The sequence below is a fragment of the Kryptolebias marmoratus genome, linkage group LG13 (genome assembly GCF_001649575.2).
Source record: "Kryptolebias marmoratus isolate JLee-2015 linkage group LG13, ASM164957v2, whole genome shotgun sequence".
In the NCBI taxonomy this organism is placed as follows: Eukaryota; Metazoa; Chordata; class Actinopteri; order Cyprinodontiformes; family Rivulidae; genus Kryptolebias; species Kryptolebias marmoratus.
Genome location: NC_051442.1, coordinates 16,389,135 through 16,415,880, shown reverse-complemented (window position 1 = coordinate 16,415,880; position 26,746 = coordinate 16,389,135). Strand labels below are relative to the sequence as shown.

Here is a 26,746-nt window from a genome sequence, read left to right as displayed (position 1 = left end):
ATATTTTTGCAAGTAGTTCAAAGTTTAAACTGATATTGTTGTGAATCTTTTGTGTAAACTTTACCTTCAAGCAAACGCCCCCCAAAAGAATATCAACGCCCCCTTTTTGAAAATATTGCTGCCAGCGCCCCCCGTCATCCTCTCAACGCCCCCCAGGGGGCGGTACCGCCCCCCGTTGAGAAACGCTAAATTAAGAGGTCATCATTAAAATTTGCTTAAAAGTCAGATTCTTTCAGGGCAGAAAGGGAGAGGTCGGCCTACGATTATAAAACTTTCTTATGATTATAATTTATTTATTTACATTTCTGTCCTAAATAGATGGCATTTGCCAAATTGGTTTTGCTTATGAAGGCATTGGATAATAAGTTTTGGTTGTGACTTTACTAGTGAATGATTTTACATAAATTAAAAATGTTTTTTAAAAGTATATTGAAACATTAAAAGTTACAGCATGCTATCTCCAACCGAACAGCACATTCTGATGTATTTTTGGGGGCTTTCCGAAGCTGCAGGACAAGTTGCAAATCAAAAATTGTGACGGAAACTGAATATCGACCGAATGGTAATAAAGGTGCCCTTTATGCTTATCTATTGGCATCCTAAAAAAATGTAGCAAAAAATAAGAAACCTAACATTACACAACATTAGTGCCTCAGGACAGCACCAAACAGTTTATTGTCAAATACAGTTGTTTTCTACTTCCACTTGAAGGTAGCTACGTTAGACACAAACAACTATTACAGCAGTTAACACATCAGCAGTGAACTTAAACTGCAAAACAACCTCACAGAAAGCTTAACAAGCTGGGAAAGAAAACCAATCATACCCATCACTAGACTCAAATCTTGGCCTCCCACATTTCAGAGCGACACTTCAGGCTTAATGGCAGGTTTACTTGGTACTGTATCTAAGATGATCATGTGTTGTAAGTGGATATATTGATTACCTTCTTAGAATATATTTGATATATTAATAATTTAATACTTTATGGGCCAAATTGTATAGGCTTGATCACTAGTTTAAGTTAAAAGTACATTGTTAAATCTTTAAAGGAAAATGGAGGATTTTCTTAAAACATTTCGCATTGCACCTTGCCCAATATTTTTAAACTTTACCTAACTTCTAATATTTTTAGACCAGGGTCAAAAATGACACTATTTTTATTTGCAGCACAGAAATAATGATGTAATTCCAATGGAGGTAAGGGATCGTCCTGTAACCGGAGGGTTGCCGGTTTGAGCCCCCGCTCTGTCAGTCTCAGCCGTTGTGTCTTTGGGCAAGACACTTCACCTGCCTTTCCTACTGGTGGTGGTCAGAGGGCTCGGTGGCACCGGTGTAATGGCAGCCTCACTTCTGTCAGTCTGCCCCAGGGCAGCTGTGGCTACAGTGTAGCTTACCGCCATCAGTGTGTGAACGGGTGAATGATTGTAGTGTGAAACGCTTTGGGGTCCTTGGACTAGATAAAGCGCTATACAAGTGCAAGTGCGAGTGCAATTATTTCATTGGCTAATGTAAATTAAAAAAAAAACAGCTTAAACAAGGTCTCTATGGTAGGTTTTTTATCCAGGTAATTTACAGACAATAAGACAATGGCTTATGAATAAATTTCCAACCTAAAGGACTTCATCCTCAATACCTTAATGGAGAGAAATGTTATTAGTGATAAAAGCTTTAACAGATAAAACATATCTCATAAATAGTGTTGTTTATGTTTATATTAACTTTGATGGTGCTCTGATTTTTACAGATTTACACTCTCGATAACTCACTCACCCTTTTACTCCTCTCATTTTTTTTTTTTCTGTTTCCTAATTCGGATGCCTGCTCCCTCACATCATTTCTCAATATGTTGCCCACAGCTGCTTCTGTCTGAAAACTGTCCAGCTAATTAACTGGTTGGTCTGTGGTTGTAATAAGAATCATGACAGCAGATGAACAATACATCTGCTACTCTTAAATATTTCTAATGGCACCGGATCCTCTGTTGGTCCCATTATAGTGCCTCTTCCGCCCAGGGATTTCCAAACAAAAACAATAACTTTTGTTTACAGAAAACACTGTTAAGCCACATTTATTACGATCAGAAAGTTTGGTGTCCCTGGTAGATGAGGTTACCGAGCCTGACCGAACAAAAGAACAAGTATCTGCTTCATTGCAAGTATCTTAGTGACAGTGGATATGGAGTGAGCAAAATTCCAAAATGCACATAAACTATATTTATGTACTATATCAGATTTTGCAAACTGAATATTGCAGTCAAAATGAAATTTGCAGCTGCACAGCGGTACAGTGGTTATCACTGTCGTCTCACAGAAAGAAGGTAGTAGGTTTGCCTCCTTTTCTGAGTGGATTTTGCATGTTTTCCTCATACATGCATTGGTTTTCTCCAGGTTTCCTACCACAGACCAAAAACATGCATGTTATGTCAACTGGTAACCCTAAATTGTACCTACGTGTGAGTAGAGTGTCAATGGCTGTTTGTCTCTATGTGTCCCTGTGATGGACTTGCAACCTGTCCAGGGTGAACCCTGTCTCTGTCACAGTGACTGCTGGAGATAGGCACCAGCTGCCCTCTCAACCTGGAAAAGTAAAACCAGAAAAAAGAAACTGGATGGATGAAAAATTTGCTGGCTTTCATGTATTTTATGTGCCATCATATTGGTCTGCTTGCATTAGTAATATCAAAGATAAATTCCCCTTCAGATAGAAAGAAACAGGCAGAAAAGCAAATATGATGCTTGAAGATCTCTGGTTAAAATATGTAAGATATTGCAAGCTCAAGGACAGACCAATAGAAAAAATATTTTAGGATTTTTAATGTATTTTTTTCTTTTTGTATGACAACAAAATTAAATATTTACAGTACAGTCACCCTGAAGGAAAGCTATGGTGTGGTATCTGACCTTACTATGTGGCCTCTCTATATGATAGATAGATCAGATAAATAATCAGATCAGAATATGATTTTGATTTTAGTGTTTTTCACTTTAATAGTCTTCTAGTTTGTTTGAAAAATCAAAAATATTATTTACAGCAAAGGCTATTAAAGGCAAAACACACAGACGTTGTTTGACGAGCGTCAAAAAGTTTTTCTTCTCCTGTTTAGTTGTCGTGCAGTTTCATATCAAATATTTGAATGAGCAAAAATTTATTTTTGCAGTTGAAATTTTTTTAATCGATATATATAAATAAAATGCCAAAAAAGAAGACTCGGAAAATAAAGAAGGGTGGCATCATTTTCAGGGGCCTGTAATAAAATGTTATTAAATGGTGTTATAAAAAAATGTCTGAGAGCTTATGGTTAAAACAGGAGTGAAATGAAAGAGACATTAAAAACAAAAAACTAATGGTAATGTAGAAAAACTGAAACAGGCTCTCAGGATCTAACCCCAAAGAAGATTGAAAACATAAATGCATAAAGATCACATTGTATGAAAACAAACAAATAAACATATTTCAAATGAGCTATCAAAACTATCCATCCATCCATCCATCCATCCATTTTCTGCCGCTTGTGTGTGCTAGGATCACAAAGGCTCCATGTCCAGGAGAAAAACTCAGGCATTCCTCTCCCCAACAACACTGTCCAGCTCCTTGGGGATCCCAAGGCATTCCCAGACCAGAGAGGATACATGAACCCTCCAGTGAGTCTGGGTCTTCCAAGAAAACCTCCAAAGGGAGGTGCCCCAGAGGCCTCTTAATCAGATGCCTGAACCACCTCAGCTGACTCCTTTTGATTCAGAGGAGCAGCAGGTCTACTCCCAGCTCCTTCTTCATGATGGAGCTCCTCACTTTATCTCTAAGGCAGAGCTTAGATAACCTACAGACGTGAACTCATTTCAGCCACTTGTATTTGAGATCTCAGTCTTTCAGTAATGATTCACACCTAATGACCATAGATCAGGGTCTGATTTAAAGTCCAATAAATTGAGAGCTTTGCCTTTTGGCTCAGCTCCTTTTCCAAAACAGAACGGAGCAACATCCTCATTACTGTGGTAAAGGCCCAAACAAGAATCTGATATTCTTAAACTCCTCAGCTTGAGGCAGAGACTCATTCCCAACTCAGCAGAACCAATCCACCTTTTTCCAGTTAAGAACATGACCTCAGAGTTAGAGGACCTGACTCCCATCCCAAGCTCATGGCCTGAAGATACCAACAGAACCACATCATCTGCAAAAAACACAGATGAGACCCTGATGTTCCTAAACATGACACCACCCTCCCCATAAATGCACCTTTAGTTTCTGTCCATGAGCACCATAAACAGGTTTGGAGACCAGGGGCATCCCTGGTGGAGTCCAAAAATTTGTTCCACTGTTCCACGACCAGGATGAAAAGTACACTGTTCCTTCTGAATCTGAGGTTTGTTAGTTGGTTGAAGCCTCCCTTTCAGCACCCTGAAGTAATTTTTTTCTAAGTGTGATCCCTTGATAATTGAAACACACTTACAAAATTTACCAGCCATCAATATAATTGTTAAATTTTGTAAAATTCTGTAGAATTACAGCAGTCTCTGATGCTCTAACTTTAAATCATCATATCTTCCTCTCTTGAAACATGCCTCAGTTAGAGTGAAGGCTTCATAGCTATCCTTGTATGTTATGAAAACAATTCATTGATTTAATTAATTACTGTCATATCTGACAGCAATCCTGAAACAAAGTCCTTTAGAAGAAGCAACAAAAGCAGCACAATCAAGATTAAAGGCTTACGCAACTGTGAAAGACGGCCATTCATTAAAAGAGCTACTCATTGTTAAAGTGAATGTTTTTCAGGCAACATTATGAGCTGTAAATACATACATGTCACCTTTTTATTGGGTTTGAAGCATGCAATGAAAAATATCTCCTACAAACAAGACAAGTAAAAAAACATATAATCTTGAGTCCAAATCAGTATATCTTGTGCAACTTGTAATTTACAGATTATATTTGGTTCTATTCTCAGCTCTTTTTATTGTTTGTTCTCTTTACCAAAGGTTACCCTAACATTGTGGCAACGTATGGTCGAGGATACACTGGATTTGCACCAAGCTACAGCTACCAGTTCCCTGGTGAGTTAAAGGCTTTCCTAAAATATATGTTCCTCCTGGTTTCTGTTTTGCACATCTCATGCAGCACAATCAGGCACACATACGGGAACACAAACACACGCACACATTTGAAACCAAATACATAAATCTTCATCAACTTACACGTCAGTCACCAAATAATCTGCTCGGTTATAAATATGCGACGTGTCGAGATTTTTCAACGAGGTTTTGAAAGCTGACGCACAGTGAAGTAAATTGCTTATTCCTTTTTATCCCATACACGAACACTACCATGACCAAATGTCTGAAATGTGGGAAGTTCTTCTTCTTCTTCTTCTGCCTCTGCCCAATGTATGCAAATTCATCTGTGGAGAGGCGGAAAAATGAGCAGCTCTTTGTGTAGGCAGATTTTTAAATACAGTGCTTATATTGGAAAATAAAGTCATTTTCTGCATTAAAAGTGTTGACTCAGAGTGCCGGGCACTTTAATGGAAGTCCAAATGGGTGGTGTGAAGTCTGGAGGTGAGCAGCTGGACCTTCGTGCTGCACGAGGGCTGCTGGCTCTGTGGCTTAGGCAGGCGTCCTGTCAATTTCATGCTTTATTTAGGAACCTTACTCTTACTTTGTTTGCCATGCCAGACATCATTCCTTCCACTGATAAGACGGAATGGGAAATATCTTACAGCAGCTCAGATCTCTGTAATATCTTTGTGAAATAGATTCAGAAATGGTAAGACGGGGGGTCCAGCTGTGACCACCTGCCGATCAGGCATATGTTAGTTTTATACCTGACCACAACATTATTTGACAGAAGATGATGAATACACCACATGGTACGCATCAGTGAGGACTTGCATGATGGATCAGATCTGTCATAGTTAAAATTCCCTTTTTTGTGTCTATAATAACTGCATATTTTGATAACTATTTGATATGACTGTAACTCTGAGCCAACAATTGTCTTTGTGTTCTCAAAACATGCATTATGAGTTCACTGTGCCCACATCAAGAGCACATCAGCTCATAAAGACTACAGTTTAATTCACGATCAATAGCAAATCACTACAAGGTTAGCACTCTACTTTTAAAAAGAGAATCCGGATTTTAATTAAGCAAGACCTCAGCTGACAAAATTTCCAGGCATATAAATAGAAAATGACATCTATTCTGGTATTTCAGCTGTACTTACATATACAGTCAGAGACCAAAAATATAAATGTCAGAATTCCCTAAATTGCAACTCTTCTTTTGTAGCTCTTTACCACCTCCATGCTCTGTGGCTGAAGCTCAGAGTTTGTTCAGATCACTTTCGCAATTTGGATCCTGATCTGAGCAAGGGTGCATCCTGTACCTGGGGTACAAACACACCCCAACATACGCTTTCATTTTTGATGTTTTAGTCATGGGCCTTCAGTTTTATAGTAAAGTTTAAAGCTAGAGTAAGAAGCATAAGTTTTAACAATAATGGGTACACAAATGTGCTAGTTACAGCTTGACTTTGCAGAACATACACAGCAGACAACATCCTGCACTTGAGGGGAAAAATGATGACTCTTTTCTGCAAGGCGTAGCTCAAGTTTGTCCTAAAAGTCTTTCAGTACAGAAGCTGCTCTTTCTTAAAAAGAACGTCATTTATTGTTGCACTTTTGAGCTGTTCAGTTCAAGGTCCTCCGTTAAAATGCAGCCTTGTTAAGTTCAAAGTTCACAGAAAATTTGAATGCCGCTGATGGACGCGCTCATTTGAATGCATTCGTGCACAACACTACTAATGAGATCTAGGAATTTGCTGATGTGAATATTTATCAGTCCCTCATAATTAATACATATAGCTTAATGTTTCTAAACTGGATCAGCAAGACCACGTAGAAGGGATGAGAAGGGAAAGGAGTGATGGGTGTTCCATACAAGTAGTTAAACATGGATTTTTAAAATGTTGACTATTTACAACAAATTAAGGCGTATCACCTTCCCTGAGGCAGAATGTATGATCCTATCCATGTTAAACTCAATTTAAAGAGTTAGATAAAGCTGAATGATTAAAACAGCCTCCTCAGGGCTTGCTCAACTCTTGACAGGTAATTGGAAATTTTAATGTATGAATCAAACTCCTTGTCTAAATTAAATAACCTCAGGCCAAATATTGACTAGTTTCTTTCCTTAGGAAGATGTGATACGCATCCTCGGTTTTAGATCAAAAGCTTTCTCTCACTGTACACTGCCTCGCTGAAACACTCATATATAAACGGAGTCGAGACCAGGCGGACGACATCCAAGAGGCATAAATTGTGAGCAGCCTTTCAAAGCTTTTTTTTTTTTTTTTACACCCAGTAAACCTCAGGGTTCCTCTGTTAACAGGAACAAAAGTGGTTAGGCAATTGTTCAATTGTCAAGATAAAACAGTGATAAAACATTGATCAGTGATGAAACACTGAATTAAGAACAAAAACTCAATACAGCCTACACAGAGAAAGAAAAATCAAAGCTGACATCTCCAAAGCCTAAAAAGACTTCAGCTGTACAAAACAGAAGCTGAAACACAGCAGAAATACATTCAGCCTGAGTTAAGGATGGATAAAACACTGCAGTCAGTGCAGTTACATAAAGCAGTTCATAAACAATAAATAAAACTGCCATTTATTTCCAACTTCAAGCACAAAATGTTTCTGATATTCATCACATACAATTTGTTTTTGTCTGGATTTGTTAGATATGAGTTACTTACCAAATGATTCAATCAGACCATGAAGATCATTCCAATTCTATTCACTTAAGGCTCTGGCTTACTATATTATCAATACAGTGTAAACTGTTGATGTTATTGAGATCATCTGTTTCTTAAAAACAAGTTTATGCCAGTCAGATGTTACTATATTACCCTGAGAAGAAAACTGAGGCCTCGCCCAAGACAGAGGCATTTATTAGGGATTTAATGAGTTACTTTAAACTTTTATGTGGCAAGTCCTACTGAACACTGTCAACAGATGTAACTCTGCCAGACATAAATATCAGCTCTGCTGTGTTTTTATATATTTTATGAAATAAGAGGAAGTTCAGAACAGATTAGAGGCCTAGCATTCCTAGAAGGAATGCATATCGCCCACCACCACCAGCCTTGAACTAAGATCATGATATGATGAGAGGGGATGGAGTTGTAGCCATTTTTTGGTTAAATCTTGTAAATGAGGTTATGCGATATTGCAAGATCTTGTAAAATCTGTGCACAGAGGATGACGCTCAGATACAACCACCTCAAACTGTAGCTCAATATCCATTAATTTGACTGAGTTAGAACCAATTTTGTGTTGGCTAAGGTTGATTAGCTGTGGTGGCCATCTTGAATTTGGTCAGTTGTAGTTATCCAATATTTACTCCCTGAGAGTTTCATTAAAATTCTTCTAATGGTTTATGAGATATTTTCCTAACAAAATAACAGCTTTGAAGCCAACGGTTAATGGCAGTGTTTTTAGCAAAGAGCTCTCCAACTCTGCTTTGTGAATTACTCTCAGCTACTACCACAACAATTTTAAGCTCACTATCTGCAAAATTGACTGAATTAAAACCATTTTTGTGTTTTTCTCTTAGATCAGTTTGCTTGGGCGGCCATTTTAAATGGCCTTCAGCAGAAGGCAATAATATTAATAATAATTTTAAGCTTTAAATTAGAACTTTTAGGGAGATGAGTTGTTGATAAATACATTTTTTATGCGTTGCTTGTGTTGAGACAAACAACACATTTTTTCACCACAAAGATCTAAAGCCATGAAAAATAAACATTTTAGTTTTTGGCAGAATAACGTACTGGTAAATAAGATTTTCTGCTTCAAAAATGCAAAAAGACATCTGCAATTTTTTTGTTTTATTTCTGCAGACGCTTCAGTTTGACAGACACTGAAATAAGTAACAATTATTCCTGTATTATCAGTAACAAGGCCACTCTGATAAAGCCCTGAAAGATTATGTACATTCTTTTTGAAGTAAGAAAACACATTTTCTACGTTGTTTTTGCACTAAAAGCTCTGCACATGTTTTAAGCATGTTGTCTTCGTTTTATAGCTTTTCCGGTGGAAATTTGTAAAGCAGAAAGGCAAGTGGAAAAAGGGTTCGATAAAGACGGCTTCTTTAATTTTGTGCGCTCTTTTAAAATTCCAAGCTGTGTTTTATATGCGCTGCTGCAAATTACACACTGTTTACCTTGTGACTGCATAATTTCAGCATAATGTGTGAACTTCACTTTGAATTGAAACTTAATTTCAGACACATTACTGTCGGCTGGATGTGTAGAGACAATCAAGGGAACAGCAGTGTTTACTATTACCTCAGAATTACAAATGGTAAAGATGTGCCGTAAATTAGCAGCATCCCAAGAACAACCAGTCTTTTTGTCCTTTTTTATATTCAACAGACAAAAAATACTTGATTGTTTTTATGTTTAAGAAACTTCTTTTTAAAGCTTTATGTAGATCTGTTTTGTTGGCGGGGTTTGTTTGTTTGAGCACTTGCAACAGACTTTTTCAGTTTGGTCCCATCAGGACAAAACTCATGTTGAAGCACAACCTGGACAATGATGGAGGCTATAGTTATGTCACCATTCAGTGCATGTTAAATGAGCTGTTGTATATCCATCCAAATATGGTTTTCCTATTTAATTATATTTTATGCGGACCAAAACATCCCAGATTATTTAAAAAGACACTCCCAAACTAGAATTAGGTTAAATTACTATTTTGTGTGTTGTCTCAATTAAACATCAGAATAAACAATTCATTGTGGACTTATAAGTCAAATATGTGTCTTCTTGGGGTTCTTGGTTCTCTTGGGTCATTCAAAAAAAACTACAGGTGAGATAGTATTTGTTCCTAACCTTTTCACAAAACCTCACTTTCAAAGATCTGAGCAGTCACTTAAACATAATTGTATGAGAATGGAAGCCTAATAAAATCAGTTATAGAGCCAGTGTGTGGAGGCTGTCAGATTTACTTCTCTTTAAGCTACCTCCTTGTTTGCTCCACTCCACTCAACTCTTATACAGTGGTGTGAAAAAGTGTTTGCCCCCTTCCACATTTCCTGTTTTTTTGCATGTTTGTCACACTTAAGTGTTTCGGAACATCAAACCAATTTAAATAATAGTCAAGGACAACACAAGTAAACACAAAATGCAATTTGTAAATGAAGGCGTTTATTATTAAAGGAGAAAAAAAATCCAAACCATCATGGCCCTGTGTGAAAAAGTGATTGCCCCCCTTGTTAAAATATACTATAACTGTGGTTTTTAACACCTGAGTTCAATTTCTCTAGCCACACCCAGGCCTGATTATTGCCACACCTGTTGTCAATCAAGACATCACTTAAATAGGAGCTGCCTGACACAGTAAAGTCCACCAAAAGATCCTTAAAAGCTACACATCATGCCGAGATCCAAAGAAATTCAGGAACAATTGAGAAAGAAAGTAATTAAGATCTATCATTCTGGAAAGGGTTATAAAGCCATTTCCAAAGCTTTGGGAATCCAGCGAACCACAGTGAGAGCCATTATCCACAAATGGCGAAGACATGGAACAGTGGTGAACCTTCCCAGGAGTGGCCGCCCGCCCAAAATTACCCCAAGAGCGCAGCGACGACTCATCCAAGAGGTCACAAAAGACCCCACAACAACGTCCAAAGAACTGCAGGCCTCACTTGCCTCAGTTAAGGTCAGTGTTCATGACTCCACCATCAGAAAAAGACTGGGCAAAAATGGCCTGCATGGCAGAGTTCCAAGAAGAAAACCACTGCTGAGCAAAAAGAACATTAAAGCTCGTCTCAATTTTTCCAAAACACATCTTGATGATCCCCAAGACTTTTGGGAAAACATTCTGTGGACCGATGAGACAAAAGTGGAACTCTTTGGAAGGTGTGTGTCCCATTACATCTGGCGTAAAAGGAACACTGCATTTCAGAAAAAGAACATTATACCAACAGTAAAATATGGTGGTGGCAGTGTGATGGTCTGGGGCTGTTTTGCTGCGTCAGGACCTGGAAGACTTGCTGTGATAAATGGAACTATGAATTCTGCTGTCTACCAAAAGATCCTGAAGGAGAATGTCCGACCATCTGTTCGTGAACTCAAGCTGAAACGAACTTGGGTTCTGCAGCAGGACAATGATCCTAAACACACCAGCAAGTCCACCACTGAATGGCTGAAGAAAAACAAAATGAAGACTTTGGAGTGGCCTAGCCAAAGTCCTGACCTGAATCCTATTGAGATGTTGTGGTATGACCTTAAAAAGGCCGTTCATGCTCGAAAACCCTCTAATGTAACTGAATTAGAACAATTCTGCAAAGATGAGTGGGCCAAAATTCCTCCAGAACGCTGTAAAAGACTCATTGCAAGTTATCGCAAACGCTTGGTTGCAGTTGTTGCTGCTAAGNGGGGGCAATCACTTTTTCACACAGGGCCATGATGGTTTGGATTTTTTTTCTCCTTTAATAATAAACGCCTTCATTTACAAATTGCATTTTGTGTTTACTTGTGTTGTCCTTGACTATTGTTTAAATTGGTTTGATGTTCCGAAACACTTAAGTGTGACAAACATGCAAAAAAACAGGAAATGAGGAAGGGGGCAAACACTTTTTCACACCACTGTAGCTGTGTCTGTCTTTTACACACATTCTCAGCTATGAAACCCAAACTGCAAAATTGCCGTGCATCTTAGTGGTTTTTCCCTGTAATATAATCAAATCTAAATTGACAGATGTGGGGCCTTTAATCAAAAATATAACCAAAAAATGTCCTGTCTCATTTTATTTTGCCACAAATAAGATGTTATTTACAGTATGTAGCATTCACTTTGTAAAAGTAGATGAAAACTGAGCTCACTCTCACTGAGTACCCTCAGAGCTGCAGCTGCTCCAGAAAAATGTCCACATTAGTCTAGAGATAAAAGTAACATTGACTGTGAAAAGTGGTGAAAACTTCTCTGCTCTGCTGCTGGATGGCAGAAATCAAAGCATAAAAATCAAGTACTCAGCTTGACTTAAATAATCAGACTTCAGAGCTAACATTTATTTGACGACAGAAAGAAAAAGAAAAATTATAACTGTCATTGAATGAAGCTGAGGTACAAAAGGCTCTTAGTTCCAGACATGAATGAGCTCACTACAATAACTAACTACATGTTAAGCAGGTAAAAACAGATGAGATCAGTTAAGCAGTTAAAAAAGGTGAGCCATTATTACATCCAGATTTTTACAGATTGAGTATAAACTTGCCTTGTATCTCAATTAATTTCTGTTATTTCATTTTTATAACATCTGAGGAGAGACTACGAAATACATCATGATTACCTGCGGAGATCTAAGCCTAATTATCTTATCAAAACAGCAGGATGTCGTTTTGTTTCCAGTTTTAGACCAAAACTCACAAATGTAGCTATAGGAAGGAACAGAGAAACAGGAGCTGACAAGGCATAAGGAACATTACTGTATATTATTTTCATTTTTATACAGTAGTCTAATTAGCATTAGCTCGCTGATAAATGCACTATTGTATTATTCAGCTTGCAGCGCCTTGGGGAACAACCCCCACCATGTGCTGCGATTCAAGCAGGTGTCTAGTTTGGAGGACTTTAAGGGATTTGGAGTCAAAAGAAATACACTGTTTAATCACAGCCTTACAGAACACTGAACTGTTGTTTACTTGTGTTAGATTACCCTCAACTGAAAAGGGATACAGTGAAGAATCCTTGTGTGTACTGTGCATAATAAAAATGCAAATGCCAGACAGAAAGTGGTTTTTAGCAATAAGTGCAAGTTAAGCATATGCATGTAGTTTATGTATAGTGTCTTTTTTTCTTACAGCAGTGGCAGCAAATACAGAGGAAGAAATATGAAGAGGTTTAAGAATGGCAGCGCACTCCATTGTGACTATGCTGTGTGCATGAATAAGAAGCTTGTCTGAGGAAAATGTAATTAAAAAAGAAAATGTAGTGTGTATATGTGCATTATGCTTGTGAATAAGCTGTAGAAGTGAACATGAATAGCAGCTATACACCCCTCATATATTCATATTGTACTTTTCCATTGTTAACCAGCCTTGTATCAGTTCCTTTCATTCCATGCACATGAGGGCACAATTGAATGTGCACACATATAAATGTTGTATTCATTCAAAAGCTGAGACTCAGGAGCCATGTGCGGAGAAAAAAAAGAGGAGGAGGAGGAGAGACTTCCCCCCACCTCCCCCATACTCGCCCGTTTTCCTGTGCGACTCGCTGCCTCCACAGCCGTGCCCTCGGAGCCTCCCCTGGCATAAATGACCATTATGGCTCCATTAGGGCTGTTACTAGGAGGTCATTATGCTACTCTGAAATACCAGGGATGAAGATGTTAGTGGGGTCCCATCAGGGGAGAGGCAGAGACTGAGTGAGTGAAAGACAAAACACTAAGTCATCCAGCTATTTCAGATATCTTGACAGACAAACAGCATCTCAAGTGTGGTGAGTCAGCCTCTTAAGTAGTAAAAAGACAGAGGCACGGATAATTAAGGAGGGGAAAGATCAGGGGTAAGAACATCAAGGGGGCACAGCGGATTGAGCTGTAGGTAATTCTTGGTTACTGGTTACCTTAGCAATGAAAAGAAAGGCTATCCAATAAAATATTGCAGTTTGTGTCTCATCCTCACAGCATAATACTCTAAGCAGTGTGGTTGCTTTGTTGTAGCTGGTGGTTTGTTTTTATGTTGATGTTTTTTTGTCATTTCGTCATATCACTTTCTTGTACTCCTTAGATACTTTCAGACTGCAGAGGACCTGTTCACAGTCCTTATAATCATTTGCCATTTTTCTTTGTTTATTTTTGCACTTTTTGAACTGTGGCCATTCGCAGACCTTATAACTGCTTCTATTGGGCATGTTTTAGCTCTTGCTGCAGAATAAGCACTTTCTTAATTCAAAAGGGATGCCTGAGTGACAGTACACAATGTAATTGGTCCATACCTAGAAATACGTTGATTAGCCAAGCAGCATCTTCCACCAATTTTAAACTGCATTCTCCTCTTAAACGTCAGCATCTTTTACTGATGATTTTTCACAATCAAGATGGGCAACTGCCCAGAGGAGGAAACCACTGATAAACCCCCAGGTTTTGTTGAGCCTATCTGCAACAGAGAAGATCCCGTGTGACTTTGACTAATCTAAAACAAAATTATAAATTTTGTCTGCATTTCTGTAAAGCTTTCTAAACTGGGTAAGCTATAGCTTTCTCCAAAGTTGTTATTGTTAATGCTAAATGATGCGTACAGTGACGTGCTTGGTCTGAAAACACTTTTTTTGCTTGACCTCATTCTGTAGCAGATATGTTGATTGGTAGAGCACAGCAGTAGCCTTCATCATTCTGTGTTCAGTTTTTCCATCAAGCCACTGTGCCCAAGACAGAACAGGAAACTCCATCTTACTCATCTGATACAAAATTAGTTGATTTCTCTTATTACATGAAAATAAACAGGTCTAATTTCTCATGAAGGTTCTAGATTCTACTGCATCTGTTGCTGCTGAATATTAAAAACTTGAAGGGTTTAACATTTAATGTTTGTCCTTAAGTTATTTGCATAGATTTTTGTTAGATTCAGCGGTAAATTCGTTAAAACAAATAAAACAACACGTCTTCTAGTGAAAAATAAAAGAAGAAATAAGATCTATGGCTGACCACAGAGGCACAAATGTGTTCTATACAGCTGTAAATAATAGTGATAAGAAAGCTGCTGACCTGTTAGCATTACTTTCCCTGTAAGGGAGGGATACAAAGGTACAAGTAGCAGCTGCCCTCTCAGCAGGTGGCACCCAGGGAAGGAGAAACGCTGACCTGTGCAGCCGAGATGATAGTGGCTACCTCTGAGAGGTGAATGCCCCTATAAACAGGAGCAGAGCCAGCTGAGCATATAATAAATGCACCAGGGGTCACACTCAACCATTGGCCTGAAATACCAGCTAGCCTCCTAGAGTTTAGCAACTGTCTGCTGCCAGGAGATAGAAATATATTGAGATGGATGATATACTAGTGTGGAGCTGTGAGCCTTTGAAGCCCATTTGGAAGCCTGAGAGTGAAGAGGAAAGGTGGCTGTTTGGTGATAGAGTTGCATCCCGTGTATCCTGAAGATCAGTGAGGTCTTGGTGGATTTGGGGCTGATTTAGTAGCTCTTTGTTCTCTGTTTTTGTCTCATCCTTTAATGGATTTCTGTGTGTTATGGAATATATTTTAGGGCCTATGCTGGAAGATATTCTGGGAGAAAGAGTATTATTTTTTATTTTATGAAAACAAAACAAAACAAAGATAGTGGTTCAGTTCAGCTGTAGTTAATTACCTTCGGAGTAAATGATTATGTGGGTTGGGACACCAAACCCAGTCATGATCAGCAGATCTGACCCTCTGAGTATTCAGACATCTTATAATTTCCATTCAGTACACATCTTGGCTGCACTAGTGGAGCAGGTGGAAAGAATCACTGCCCTGAGGGTGACACGGAGACTACCTGTGTCATGGCTGCATGGAACATTGTCCTCCACAAGATAGATCCCACTGTTTGTGTCTTTATGGCACTCGTGAGACGCTGGCACTCGCAGCATTCTGTCAGAAGAACAGGTTTCTATTGATCTTGAGTTGCACAGCAGATTGTTCCCTAGATCTTCTGACCATTTCTCTGCAAGCTGGGTGAGCTGTGACCCCAGCAAGTGGTCCCACAGGCCAGAGTGAGTGCTACAGGGCTGGAAGCAGATGGCCCTCCTGATGCCACACTGACTCACAGATTGGCTTTAATTGCTACGGCTGATCATTAGCCCAATGGGTCTGTGGAGGCTGGGCCACTCCTAAAAATAGGGCCTGACGATGAGAATCGTGATCTTACACACTTGAACGACCATGCGTGGCACATCTTGTTCCAGCACACTTGGAAGCTTAGACGGACGCAGTCATAAAACTGCCACTTGAAGACTGCATGTGAAGGCATAGAAGATGGAGAGACTACCAGAGGCCTCTCTCTGCTTCCCTGTCTGCTAGTCTGACTCACTTTCTCCACAACCATGCCTCCTGCACACATACACAACAGGCACACATCTCACATAAAGAGTCTCTGAGGCCGTGACTCCATTCGCAGTGACAGTGGTGAGTGTTCTGCGGTGACGTCAGTGGACAGCACTGTATATCATGCCCAGTCTTTTTTTGTGTGTGCAGTCATAAATCCACACTGCTCTGAGATCAGCCTTGTTCCCCATTAAACACTCAGTTTTATGTGCATGTGCCTCGCTCTCTGAGGTAAACTCTTCCACATGCATTCAACAAGTGCAGCAACACTTCACCAGCATTTTATAGAAGCTCTAAAGACTTTCTTAGTCTTTTGTATTGTGGTTTTGCTTTTGTTTTTACACCGCATGCTCACAAGCAGACAGATGACAGGTCACATGGACGTCCACAAGCACTTGTCTTTTAGCAAAACTTCCTGCTGCTCTCCTACAAAGGCAATGGTGAGGTGAACAAGGAAGCTCACCTCATTTACCCAGGTCTTAACTCACCCTGGGACAGCAGGTACATCCTCACACACCGAGGCAGGCGGACTGTGACCATGGAGACCCACAGCCTGGGTACCTGTGGCGCGGAAGATGAGCTGCTGTAAGAGGCAGAGTGGCAACACTAAAGCTCATTATGTCTCTGCTGCCGAGCTGCAGGTCTGGAAATAAAACTTGAGTGGTCCTGCCTTGTACATGGTGGCAACCTCTGGACACTGCTGGATTCCAGCTGAAGAACAGAAAAAGAGCACAGACAAGGCAGCAGAAGAGGATAAGATGTGCGCCTGTGAGGCCGTGCTGTCTGTTGTTTTGATGCCACCCACTGTTTGAGAGCTTGGAGCCCAGTGAGTTGGTTACTTGCTGGGACTCTACACAGCTGCCCCCTCTTTTCCCTCTATCCTTCCATCCTTTCCTCCCGCTGACTGTGCTAATAGCCCTCCAGTTGCTTGGCTCTGCTCTATTCCCAGTGGACTGACATATGGATTCATACACATCTCCTCATAATCATAGTATAAAGCCCTCTGCATCCCTCCACTTCATGTGGAAACATTGTTTGCAGCTCTGGTGATCAAGTGGAAGTCAGTGTTGCTGTGCTATTTTTGGGTCATGCCACATTTTACCCTACTTGCCCCTGGTATCTGGAGCAGTGTTAGGTTGTGTAATACAGAGCATGAAGCAGGCTAAAATAGACTGAAATCTGTTAGTGCTTCGTTTAAAAATCATCCTTGTGAATTTGTGTCTAGAATGCTGTCTCTCTTCTTGAAATTGCTCTTGGTATTTTTAACATTAATATACTTGTTAATAAATTTGATCTTCAAATCAAGTTAGATTATGTTTGTTTTGGATAAGCACACTCTTTGCTGCAAATGTACCAACACATAGTGTATTTGGCTTGGAAGGGAAAATGAAACCTGGCACAGCCACTTTCGTTTAAAAAGAACAGAATTCACCCTGCATCACCTTTCCCGTCCACTACCACCCCCCATAACTGGGAGATAAACATTAAAATGCATAAAGAATTAAGGCTGTTTTCTTGGACTCTAATGAGAGGAGGCTTAAGTAGTCAAGTTTAATTAGTATGATTGGTTCCATGGGGACCACACGGGCAGGGGCACAACAGCTGAATCACTGGGAGCTCACAGAACCGTTTCATACTCTGAGTGTCAGAAATGATGTCAGAGCAGACTGGACTGCAGAGACATGTTAGTTTCCCAGATTTCAAGTTGGAAGGCAGCACTGCAGTTAAATGCACTGAAGCAGACCATTACATAAGCACTACTGCAAGGTCAGACATCTGTGTGTCCCCCTTGTTCATCTCTCTCTGTTTAAGTTGCAGTCATAAACTGCCTTGGTATTAAGGTTGTCAACCATATTCCAGTACCATCTTCAAACCAGTGTAACAATTTCTACCACCAAATGGATTTAAATGTTTCTTCTCTATCTGTTTTGTCAGATTTTCCCCTGTTATATGCCTGTCTTTGTTTCACCCTTTTTTTCGCTCCCTTTAGCTAATGCATTTGTTTGAGTGGCTGAGAGTTATATTGAGGCTCGTGTGGAAGCAGAATGTGTTTATATCAGTTCTCCAGCGTAGGAGCATTTTCCTTTATACTGAAGTTCATGGGAAGGAGTACAAAGAAGAGGTCGAAAATGTGGCTGCACTTCAATAAAGAGCCTAGTTTGTCCTCTTTGATGCTATGCTGCCACACACTTCAACTACAAAGACGTGGTGCTTTTGGCTCTGAGAGCTAAAGTAAGATACTGAGCTTTTTCTCACTGAGGTCGAAACATCACAACATAATAAAAAGTGAGTTTTTTTATTACCTCTAACTTGAGATTCATTCAGAAGTGTTAAAGGGATGCTAATATAAATTTACAGATATGAATACAGGTAGAAAAGTCTGCAGCCTGTCAAGCTGGTTTTGATAGACGACATAGTGGGGATGGAAACTGCTCTTCAGCTGAAGGGCTTTGGCTTGAGCCCCCTTGTTAGCAAGAATCCACCCTATTGAAGTGCCCTTAAGCAAATTACTTAGCTCCAGCAATGCTAGTCAGTATTTCAACCACACCTCACCTCTAACCTTCTTGTGGAGAGGGGTACAATTACCTTACAGGGATTGCTTTATGACTTCACCATCTGGTAGCGTTACAAAACTCACCCTTCTCAGGAGCGCACAGAAAAATTATTTACCCCCCTGTAACCATTCATACATCTCTGGTTGCACTGGGTAACATGATTTGTCTTGATGTGTTAAACTATTATAACCTGTAAAATAACAGATCTGCAGGATTTTTTGTTGTTGTTGTTGTTCCGTGAGCTTCTGAACGCTTGACCGGTTGAAATCTTACCAGATATATCTCTTTCCAGGCTTCATCATTTCAGTCACAACCACAAAGCCAGGCTTTGCTGTGCTCTAGGCTCACTCCACTTGTGTGATTGACTATTTCGCTCCACAATCAAAAGCCATGAGGTCTTAATAGCGAAGGATTACTGTGCCAGATAGTTTCATTACAAACAGAAACTGTTACCACAGGTTTAAAAAAGAAGAGCCACAACTAAAGCGCATGGACACACACAGAATTAATTCACACTGTAGACCATTAAGGTCTTACATGTGTGCGTGTGTGTTTTTGTACAAGTATGTTTTTTTTATTTCATGAAAAGGGGGAGATTGCACATTATTAAGTGAATATCCGTCATATAAATATGGTAGATTTAGTGATGCAAGCTTATTCCACCTGTTGCCTCTGGTATAAAATGTACAGAATAAAATACAGCACATAAACTACTAAAAACACATGATAAATGCAATTAAACTATTTTGATATAAAAGTCATATTTTAAACATTTGATGTAAAAAAAATTAATATTTTAAAACATGTTAGCAAATTTAGCAGTTTTAGGATTTTTCTTTAACCAAAAGGTTTTGAGCTTGTTTGTATATAGATTGTAATATATTTCTAATTATTTGCATGAAACGTCTCAAATAGTAATACACAAAAGGAAAAAATGGCATTAATGTACAAATTTGTCTCTGGAGTTAAATTATTCCTTATATGCCTAAAATTCATCAAATTTATTGTATTTACAACTTTTAAAACTTGTGTTTTAAAAGTACGCTGTGAATCTGGTGCATCTATCAGATCAAACATTTGAAAAAGAAAAGAATTACTGTAGTTTTTGTTCACTTTTAGCACATATCTACAATTTTTTGAAAACAAAAAGCTACAAAATGTCTAGTTGTATTTAAAGTTAATCGGGCTGAATGATTTCAATGATGTTTGATTGTAAATTTGATTAAATAGAAGACATCATTAGATGTTAGGCTTTTGTTCAGACCTTTTTTTAGGAACATTTGTTGATTGTACTGTCATGTCATGTTGAACTGTTGCTGTGTCTGCAGGCACTCTTAAATTTGTACTGTAGTTCTTTTGAAAGCGACTGCCTTTGTTCTGCTTTGATAGAAACTCACAGGTACATTGAGCACTTCAGAAGTACTTTGTTTTGATTTACTGAATAACATGCTACAAAGCAGGCTTTTACAGTTAAATGAATTATTTGTTTGAATGACTTTATGGAACATTTCCATCTATGTGATCGTTTACGTCAGTAGTTTCCATTTTTTCCATCATCTCTGCTCTTTTATTGTGTCGGACATACAGTATCTGCAGGCATCCTGTTCTCTGTGTGACCTTTGTGGCTCATGCACAGAATCCAAACACTGAAAGACAAAAGGCATCCACACAGAAATATTAATTTGAATGATTGACAAGCAACCCTGGCTCTGTTAATTGAGTTATGCTTATTCTGATTAGGAGCCTTAATGTGAGTAAGATAACCTAGTTAAGGTGTTTACATGAGAGTTGCAATAATGTGCGTATTGCATTAGTCTGGTTATAATTGAATTAGGGGTGTGCATGTAAATGCTCTTTCTCTCTCTTTGGCTCGTTCCCAGAAAGCTGCCTCAGTATTTTATGTGAGAGGAAATCTCGGTGTATACTGTAGGTCTCCGCTGATCAGAGGAGAGGTGAGACGTGAGCATGTGTGCAGCAGTTCATATGAAAGCCACCTGGCTTTCTCCAGCTCTGATTTATGTCTTTGATAACAACAACCCAGAGATGCTTTCAACAACAACAAAGTCGTGCTGAAGGATGACAACAATAGGACAGTTGTCAGTTTGGAGATGAAAAGATGTCTTGCGAGCTGACTGTCTCTTTTGTAACTTTGATAAATATGTTCTTGTGTTTGTTTTGTTATTTGTTTGCTTGTGCTTCCCCATATTTAACAAAGGTTACTGTTGAGGCAAAATGTGAAGTGGAGTCAGTTTTCCATCTCTGACGGATTGCCTGCCTCATCCTGTGAGAAGACGGCAGTGTGCTTCACTGCCTCTGCTATGACTTATCAACAGACTTATTTCCGCTGGCTTGTCCTGCTTAGTGTCATACAGTGACTGGAAAAAACATCCAGCTCTTGTATGATATCTTATATTTCACTCACATATTTTACACTGAAATCGCTCAAACCTGTCTCTGTTTGGTTCTCATAAATTTGAAAGGATTAGATGAAATATGCGCAGTGGGAGAATGGCTTTAAGTGTTACTGCTTTGATGTCTTTGTTATTTTATAATGTGAGTAATAGTCTCAGTATGCTGTAAGACCTATATCAAGAATTTAGCAGTCAAACTGAACCTAGAGAAATAAGACTTTAAAAACTAGAAAACCTTCTGAAGAAATGTTGAAGGATGTCATTGCATCTCCTGCCTAACATTCCGGCATACATCAACCTTCTTTTACAAAATCCAACAACATTTTGGGACTTACTTTTGTAATAATTTAATCTGACAAAAATATTTTTGATGTATCAACTGTATGGCAAGTGTAGAAGAGCTGCTACCAGTGGCTCCTTATGGTCTCCATGGTAACCTGTGTCTGTCACTCCCTGACAGCAGTCTTCATGAGACATGCAGACAGAACAGAACTGTGCAAAACAAAAACATCAGATTCAAAAAGTTCCTGAACCATAAGTGGCAGAAGCATCTGGTCGTTGCACATAAATATTTATGCTTCCACAGTGTTTTATGCAGGAGTTATGACAAGATAAAAAAGACCCTTGACTTCCAGGTTTGATACGAAGAGACGGAGCTCAAATAAATGGAAGTCTATGGGAGCTTTTTGTATAATCTGAGGGAATTTGAGAGAAATCTGTAATCCCTACATCAGTGAGACACACTGGGTGAAAGAAGACAAAATTGTCTACTTTTTAAAGGATAACCTTTAAGAAATATAAAGATTGTGGAAATCAAAGGAGTTAATTTGAAAAACCTTTTGTAAAGTTTAAACAGATCAAAAAGTTGAACATTTTGTGGTAAAATCTCCTTAAGAGAGAACTCCGGTTCCATAACATCCACTAAAGATATCAAAGTTCCAGTTCAGTCGCATCCAATCCAAAACTGTGTGACTCATTTAAACTTTGAATTATGCCTCTACTCTGAGGAGCTATAGAGCTCCAAAGACTGCTGGGTTCTCTCACTCATTTTGCCAAAATCTCATTGTCGTCTTGAAAATTTTTGTTTGTTTGTTTTTGCAGATTTTGTCTGTCTTGTATGATGTACTGCTTACCAAGAGCCACAGCACACTCGTCTTGATCAGGCTGCAGGTTTTTTTGCTGTCATTTTTTTTTTCCCCCATGTTTTTCAAACCTACAGGAGGAGTAGCAAATCAAAATCATGGCAAAAAAATAAACCATTATGGCCGAATAGTAATGAGTCCTTCAGTGTTTATGCATTGGCACTGTTAATAAAATGAAGGTAACTTCTGTTTTGCTGCCTCCATTCTTTCTTAATTAGCAAATAAATTACTTCTGTCTAAAAAGTAGAATGAAAGAATAAATAATTGCAGCATTACAAAACCAAAACACAGTAAGAATCAAATCCATTAATGTCCTCAAGATAGATTAGGTTTTAAATGTAAACATAAAAGATGATGAAAATTCTGAAGTATATTGCACTGTTGCCATTTAATTCAGTGCATCTTAGTTGGATGAATGAAATGAAATAAAATGGAGTGGATTGGACAAGTCTGTTTATATTTATTTACCGAACCCTGATGTGACTTGTTGTGAATTGGCACGGTATAAATAAACTGAATTGAACTGAAACTCATTTATGTACAAAACCAAATAAAAATGCTCTTTGTAATAATTTAAATAAAATTGTGTGTTGGATAAAATGTGTTGTTTTAGTGTAAAAATCTACCGCTGTGTTTCCACAATGTAAAGGCTCATATTGTGTAATATGATCTTGTTTTGTGGGATTTTTTTTTTTTTTTTCCTATTCCAAACCACATTATTCTGTCATTCCGTGAAAATGATTTGGACACCTGTGTCCTGGCCACTGTTTCTCATTATCTTATTTCTCTCCTCACTTGTCCGCTCTCATCTTCCTCCTCTACTCACTCTGCTTGTTCTTCTCTGTTTATCTGTCTCACTCTTTCTGCCGTGCCCTCACAATCGACTGTAGCTGCAGGCTGAAAAGCTTGTTCACCAGCCTCTTTTTTTTTTCCAAAACCAAGCTGCTGCGTTAAGCAGCTTTGCTTGAAATGTTTGCTTGCCAGCACACCAACCCTTTTTAACAACAATCCAATAGCAATCATAATGAGCATGACTGTCTATATAATTAGTTTTTCTTTTTCATTTAGATTATGAACATAATTTTTTAATTAGATCTAAAATGCCTTTAATCTTGGTAAAATAAAACGATTCAAATAGCTGGCACTTTTTAAACACAGTGGTAATTTCCACTTAGATTTTTCTTTAAGTCTAGCTCCATGTTCTGATCTTTTTTTCTTATAATTATATATTCATATTTGAACATTTCTGATCCATATGGCCTCCATGGACATGTCTCCTGTCCTCAGGCTTGTCCTGTGCATTAGACATTTGACAGTCTCCTTATAGCAGAAATGAGGGGAGTGCTCTGTGACTGATGGAGCTCCTTTGTCAATGACAGGGGAGCTACTGCTGGCAGTTTGGGGCCAAAGAACAGTACAGATTACATTAACATCAGTCAAGCTGTTGTCAGACTACTAGGACATAAATAGGACCTTATTGATGCATAATGCAACAACTTTTCAACTTGACGTTTTCTGAGTAATAGAATTGGAGAGTGAGTCTGCAGCTAAAAAGGCAGTTTGCCAGAAAAGATCTGCAGAGTGGTTTTTAAAATAAAAATTGCACTGGGAGAAAATTCAGAAGAGCGATAATGTGCAGAGTTGTGAGGGTTTATTTGCACAAGTTAACAAAATAATCGAGAGCGCGCGTGCAGGAACTGGCATTTGGCAATTTTGTTGTCAAAAAGTAAGCTTGAAAACACGGTAATGTTAGAAGCTATCCCCGTCGTTATGATAGAGGCTGGAATTAATTCGAGCAGCACACCACCTCGTTTTCTCTACTTCGCTGAATATCGTTTTGCCCCTAAAGTGCTTTGACAGCTTTGTAATGGAGAAAACAAAGCTTTTGACCCAATCTGGCACAAGCAAAAATCCTAGGAAGCCTTGACACAAAAATTGCACTGTGCTGTTTGATCATTACTGACACTGCCCCTACTGTGTCTCTCCTCCTACTTCAGTACAGTCAAGTTCACAGAGACTTAGAAAATACAGGTGCAAGTGCAGAAAGGAACTGGTGTGCACCTTAGAAAAATACCAGTTTGCAAACATTAACGGCCAATATGTGGTATGCACTGTCGTAAAAATAGAGTCATGTGCTTTCCCGTGTCGTTTGGATTTTTTAAGCAAAAAAAATTGTTTTAGATTGGGGAAGAAAGATATCCAGTATGTAACAATGGTGTTTTCGTTGACAAACTGTAATCCGTTTACTCAGACAGGATGGGAACTTTTCAGCCATCTTGGACATTCATTTAATCATTCTTCCCTTTCTGTTTATACACTCCTGAGGAAGGCTGAATTTCTGTGCTAGAAGCTCGAGGAGAGAAAGCTGAGGACAGTTCCCCGGAGTCCGGACACCAAGGCCCTCGGGCCTCCACAGCTCATAAACAGATGTGTCCTTGTCCCCAGCCAAGCGCAGCCACTCATGGCAAAGCAGGGGCCCAATAATTGTGAAGAATTGAAAGCTAAATATTGGCTTTATCTCCTCAGTAATAAAAGGGCCATGAAATTGATTTAATGCTGCAGTGCTTCTCTTGGGTGGCTTCTTACAGCGTGAGCACAAAACAATGAGCAGCAGCCATCTATTAATTAACCCACCTAATCCTGCAAAGTTAATCTCTCACCACAACTTTGCCCGCGCAACTAACTTCCAAGCCAGTGGGTCTATTGGGGGTGTCATGACAAAAGCAGTGAGGGGAAGATAGATTCTGCACTTAGGAAAAGAGGGAAAGGGGGAGGTACTGTTCTGCAAAGCAACCTTGGGGACGCTGTTGGGGAAATGCAAGGGTACATGGCCAGCACTGAGGTAGCAACAGTGTTGGTTTGTTTTTTATTCTCCTTTTGTGAATGTAGGTAAAGAATATCATTTGAGCTGTTGGGAACTGGTTTGGATTCAGTTGCAGCAGCACAAAAAGGATTGATTTTAGCTGCCTTTTTGTTGACTTTTGTTCGTACTTTCTCTGCTGCCTCTTATTCTCTCCCGAGCTGTTAGATAGTCGGTTGGGAAAGTGGCATTTCTTTCTGTTCTTCACCTGCCTGCCAGTCGCAGTATGACGGCGCCTCACACCCAACACGCACATTCGTGGCCATATTGTGTCGGCGGAGTTGTGAATTACCTCCTTCTCAGCTGCCTGATGAAAAGCTATGTGTTTGTCTCTTCGACTGCGGCTCATCTGACCCTGCCCTCTCACCTCCTCCCCCCACCACTCCTTCTCCTTCGTCTCATTGGTCTTTTGTGCGAGCCTCTCTTCTTCGCGCCGTAGCAGAACAAAGCTGGCTCAGAAAATAGGTCACCTGCTGGTGCTCCTCTCACCTCCACAGCATTCAAAAAAATAATCCTCGAAGGTGTCCTGTGCCATTTTTGTAATGCCTAAACCACAATCATCACAGTATAGGCAAGGCACAGAAGAAACACCCATGCATACACATTTAGCTTATATATATATCTATATCTATATATATATAGATATAGATATATCAAGAAAAACTCCAACTGAGGGAATTTGGAGATAATTTTTTTTGCTAGTGAGGAAAGCAGTTCCTGTGGAGATAATTTTAGGAGGCTGATTAGGCATAGACGGTGTTGAGCCCAGAGTGAGGAATCTCATCATCACTACTAATGACATGCCATTCCTGTGCTGAGAGAGGAGCACAAGCCCTGGGCATGGACTAGCCTCTCTCAGCCACCTCTAGCGGCTGTGTTCATTAAGGCCAACAATGTAATTACAATTCACAGATACTGCTTTGGCTTAATTACAGTCTGATTATTGGGCTGATATTTGTTGGAATTATCAGACACTTATAAAGTGGATTTATATTTGCGTGGAATTAAAGCCTTCTAATTCATAAGTAAAACTGACAATTTGGACTGATTTATGATTGTATATATAAACATTCTTTGAGGCTTCAGCATTCTTATCATTTGAGTACTATAAATAAGAAAAAAGCAAACATAAGAGACATATAGAGTCTTCATATAAGCTCACAGATGTTAAGCTTTCCTGAGTGACAAAATCTCCTGAAAGATGCCTCCTATCTGATTGTGGAAAATATTTTTCTTTTGCTTTATATCTTCCACCTGAAAAGCCCAACAAAAATGGGGAATGCATTACACTGGATTATTCTGATGCCATTGAAACGCGCAGTAATTGGGAGCACTCGGAACAAAATGCAGCCATGGTCCCCGGAGGTAGGGCTATTATGGCCATGTCTGCGCGGCTCAAAAGTGTCTATAATCTTTTATCTGAAGCGTGTGACATAAACAGCCTCAGAGCCAAACTCTTTTACAATTGCAATCAGGGACTCAAGTCAGTTTGCTTGCGGATTTATAGTATAGAGAACAGTTTTGCACCTTTTCAGAAAGTTTTTTTTTAATCTGTGAAAAAAAATGTATGTATATCTACATATGTTGTCTGTATGATTCTTTCATCAGATCACTTAGAGGTCTGAGGACCCAGCTGTTCATGTTTTAACACATACACCAGGCTTTTGAATGCCACAAAGGTGTCTTGCCAATA

The 26,746-nt window shown here is 39.2% G+C and overlaps 1 protein-coding gene across 10 annotated transcripts in view; it reads left to right on the top strand.

Annotated features, from left to right (window-relative positions):
- The window catches only part of msi2b (musashi RNA-binding protein 2b), a 280,631-nt gene that overhangs the window by 229,393 nt on the left and 24,492 nt on the right, over positions 1-26,746 (top strand). For all 10 annotated transcript variants that reach the window (XM_037978969.1, XM_037978968.1, XM_037978967.1 and 7 more), the window contains exon 10: positions 4,980-5,054. In XM_037978969.1, coding sequence (XP_037834897.1) covers positions 4,980-5,054 — 75 coding nt within the window. The remainder of the gene's footprint in view (positions 1-4,979; positions 5,055-26,746) is intronic.